This window comes from Solanum tuberosum, unplaced genomic scaffold (genome assembly GCF_000226075.1).
Source record: "Solanum tuberosum cultivar DM 1-3 516 R44 unplaced genomic scaffold, SolTub_3.0 scf00157, whole genome shotgun sequence".
NCBI lineage: Eukaryota > Viridiplantae > Streptophyta > Magnoliopsida > Solanales > Solanaceae > Solanum > Solanum tuberosum.
In genome coordinates this window covers 1,201,582-1,205,663 of record NW_006239084.1, presented here as the reverse complement: position 1 = coordinate 1,205,663, position 4,082 = coordinate 1,201,582, and the positions used below count along the sequence as shown (strand labels likewise).

The 4,082-nt window shown below is 37.6% G+C and overlaps 1 protein-coding gene across 1 annotated transcript; it reads left to right on the top strand.

Annotated features, from left to right (window-relative positions):
• The first annotated feature begins 222 nt into the window (after window positions 1-222).
• On the top strand, window positions 223-1,030 carry LOC107061705 (uncharacterized mitochondrial protein AtMg00810-like). The gene is made up of 2 exons (XM_015311451.1): window positions 223-434; window positions 601-1,030. The coding sequence occupies exons 1-2, from the start codon at window positions 223-225 to the stop codon at window positions 1,028-1,030; spliced, it is 642 nt and encodes a 213-aa protein (XP_015166937.1).
• The last annotated feature ends 3,052 nt before the right edge of the window (window positions 1,031-4,082 follow it).

Genomic DNA, 4,082 nt, shown 5'->3' with positions numbered 1-4,082 from the left:
TTGTATGGCTTGAAGCAAAGTCCACGAGTTTGGTTTGGCAAGTTTAATGAGGTAGTTCAAGCTTTTGGGTTGAAAATGAGCAAATGTGATCACCTAGTCTTCTATCGGCAATCAACATTTGGCTCTATTCTCCTTGTTGTTGATGTTGATGACATTGTCATCACATGAAGTGATTATGCGGGGATTTCTTCCCTTAAGTGTTTCATACATACCAGATTTCAAATGAAGGATCTGGGCCCGTTAAGATACTTTTTGGGAGTAGAAGTAAATAGAAGTAAGAAGGGAATTTTTCTGTCTCAGAGAAAGTATATTCTTGACCTGCTTGCTGACACTGGAAAGTTGGGAGCCAAACCTTGTAGTACTCCAATGGTTCCCAATGTGCATATTATGACAAATGATAGTGATTCTTTTGATGATCCAGAGAAATATAGAAGGTTAGTTGGGAAGCTTAAACTACCTTGTTGTGACTCGTTCGGATATTGCTTTTGCAGTTTGTGTTGTTAGCCAGTTTATGTCCACGCCTACGATTAAACATTGGAAGCTTTGGAACAGATTTTGTGTTACTTGAAAGGATCCCCTGGACTTTGGCGTATTGTATAGCAATCAAGGTCATACTGTGTTGAGTGTTTTACATATGCTGATTATGTTGGATCCAAAATTGATAGGAGTGTTTGTTGGAGGGAACTTAGTTTCATGGAGAAGTAAGAAGCAAAGTGTTGTATCTCGATCTAGTGTAGAATCCGAGTACAGAGCTATGTCACAGTCTACTTGTGAGATTATATGGATACATCATCTTTTAACAGAAATTGGCATAAAGCATTATACACCAGCTAAGCTCTGGTGCGATAATCAAGCTGCTCTTCATATTGCGTCAAATCCGGTGTATCATGAAAGAACTAAACATATTGAGGTCGATTGTCATTTTATTCGTGAGAAGATTCAGGAAAAATTAATTTCCATCGATTACGTAAAGACAGGAGAGCAACTAGCTGATTTGTTCACAAAAAACGTTAAATGGAACTCGAGTTGATTACTTTTGTAACAAGCTGGGCATGATCAATATCTATGCTCCAGCTTGAGGGGATGTTACAGAATCAATTTACAGCTACACAATATTGTATATATGGTAGTCTAGCTGATTTGTATGGATTTGATTATTTAGTTTCCATAGTTAGTTAGTACTCTTTATGTATTTATATCACTGTAATCATTGAGCAATAAACAAGTTATTCTCTCCAAACCTTATCAATAACAGACAATAACCTATTTTGGAACAATAAGCAATGTAATTGTTCTTCCCCACACCAATTCCACTCAAGGCTAGCTATCCAACTAATCAGAGACCCAAAAATAACTCCTGATAAATCAGAAAATCATCAAATAAAGATCCAAGTAAAAGTGTTGATTGAAGAGCAAAACCTGATGATGCAGATGTTGCCCGACACAGAGAGATGACCAGATTATTGGTCAGAAATGGGAAACTCTCTCAAATCGTGGTCTGCTGAACAAACAACTACCAAATCCCTACTGTAAATGTCACTGCGACATTGGAACAACAAGCAAATTGAATTTCTAATGCAGCACGCATAAATTTCTGATGCAGCACCACTACTGCAGTCACACTGGAAAGGGTACTGATGGAACGTGAGGCTCACACAAGTAACTTCTAGCCGTCGACATCTAGGGGTTTAAGATCGTGGGAAGTATCTTCTTCCTAAGTGGGTGGTGACAGAAATTTTAGAGCTCTCAATCACTTTCGGTGAAACTATAGTTGATTTCGGCGAAGTGACAGTGACTTCCGGCGAAGACAAAATACCAACTCAGACATTGGCTCTGATACCATGTAAATCATAACTTATTGAGAATAACTTGTATATTACTCAAAGAGAACAATGGTATAAATACATGGAGAGAATAAGCTAACTATGGTAACTAAATATTCTAATCCCTAAGAATCAGCTCTATTATCTATCTATCTATATTATTATACATATTCTATAACAGTCTTCAAGAACCCAATAGTCTATGTTCTATTTTCCTACTTATAAGCATGTTGATTGTTTTTCATTTTCATTGTAGTCAAACTTCTATAAATTCTTGAATGAACGGGGGACATATGGATTGTGCTGGGGATTTGGAGCACGCAGAGAAGCACCACAATTGTTAGTATTGTAGGCGTATAAATGTTGAGGAGGTTCAGGGTTCTATTCGTTGGATGTGTATGGTTAAAACGGCCAGGCCAGACGAGGTCCCAGAGGAGTTTTAGAAGAGCACAGGTTGGGCAGGTATGGTGTAGCTTGTTTAATCTTGTTTTCAAGACTGCGAGGATGCCCAAAGTATGAAGATGGAGTACAATGATTCTGTTGTACAAGAACAAGGCTGACATTTAGAATTTTAACAACTATCGGGGAATCAAGCTACTAAACCATACTATGAAGGTGTGGGAGAGAGTGGTGGAGATGAGAGTAAGGAGGGATGTGGCTATTTTCGAGAACCAGATCGGATTCATGCCGGGGCACGCTACTACATAAATCATTTGTCTCGTAAGGAGGGAGGAAGTAGGACTTTCATATGCTTAGAAGCTAGCTCAAGATATATTCTTTTGGAAATTGGTTTTGTGCTTCAAGGAGATATCAATTACTGAGATAATCTGTCAGGAAAGAGTTTATAGTGACAAATTACACAGTTATACTTACATATATTAGAAAATTCACACATGAGATGATTACGGAAGTAATCACCTTGCTATAGGTAAATAAAAAAAGTTTCTATAAGTAGTATTGTAGGCGTATAAATGTTGAGGAGGTTCAGGGTTCTATTCGTTGGATGCGTATGGTTAAAACGGCCAGGCCAGACGAGGTCCCAGAGGAGTTTTAGAAGAGCACAGTCAGGGCAGGTATGGTGTAGCTTGTTTAATCTTGTTTTCAAGACAGCGAGGATGCCCAGAGTATGAAGATGGAGTACAATGATTCTGTTGTACAAGAACAAGGCTGACATTTAGAATTTTAAAAACTATTGGGGAATCAAGCTACTAAACCATACTATGAAGGTGTGGGAGAGAGTGGTGGAGATGAGAGTAAGGAGGGATGTGGCTATTTTCGAGAACCAGTTTGGATTCATATCGGGACTTTCTACTACAAAAGTCATTCATCTCATAAGGTGGGGAAGAAGGACCTATATATGGTTAGAAGCTAGCTCAAGATATATTCTTTTGGAAATTGGTTTTGTGCTTCAAGGAGATATCAATTACTGAGATAATCTGTCAGGAAAGAGTTTATAGTGACAAATTACACAGTTATACTTACATATATTAGAAAATTCACACATGAGATGTTTACGGAAGTAATCACCTTGCTATAGGTAAATAAAAAAAGTTTCTGTAAGATTAGAGTCACTTACCTCATATTTTTGCTCTTATTAACAGAGTTGGTGAGGCTTATGTTCTTGATATCATGGAATTTATATACATTCCTGTAACTAACCTCAGAGGTTCTTGGTGAGTTTAAAAATGATGTCGGTCCTTCTGATGCACTAGGTTACTCCTGAGTACCACTTCGCAATGCATCATCTAGTCATCATTATGTGCTGTCTTTTGATGTTGATTTATTTTCATGTCATCAGCACATGAAATATGCTTACCTGGGCTCCGATATGCTGGTGGTAAACATGGCAAATGGTGGGTCGAAACATGTGGAAGCTATCTGATCAAGAGATACATTAAGAGAAGCAATGGAACTGTTACGAAACATGACATTCTCGATGCCACTGACATATTAGTCCCACGTTGGTGGAATAATCGGTTTCAGCATAGTAGCTATACAATACTTAACCTCATATATGCAAATCATCAACTCGTCCATGATATTAAGGTTAGCAATTTTCTTCTTTTCTCATTTGACAATAGTAATTTTACAGTGTCCAACCTAAAAAAATTTACATAATTTTGAATTATTGACACGAGACTGTATTGACAATCTTGATTAAATTGTACGATTGTTTCATTTGCGAGTACTTTACGTCAAGACTACATGGAACAGGATCACCATTGTTCAGAGACTACTACTAGTATATGTGAGACTAGA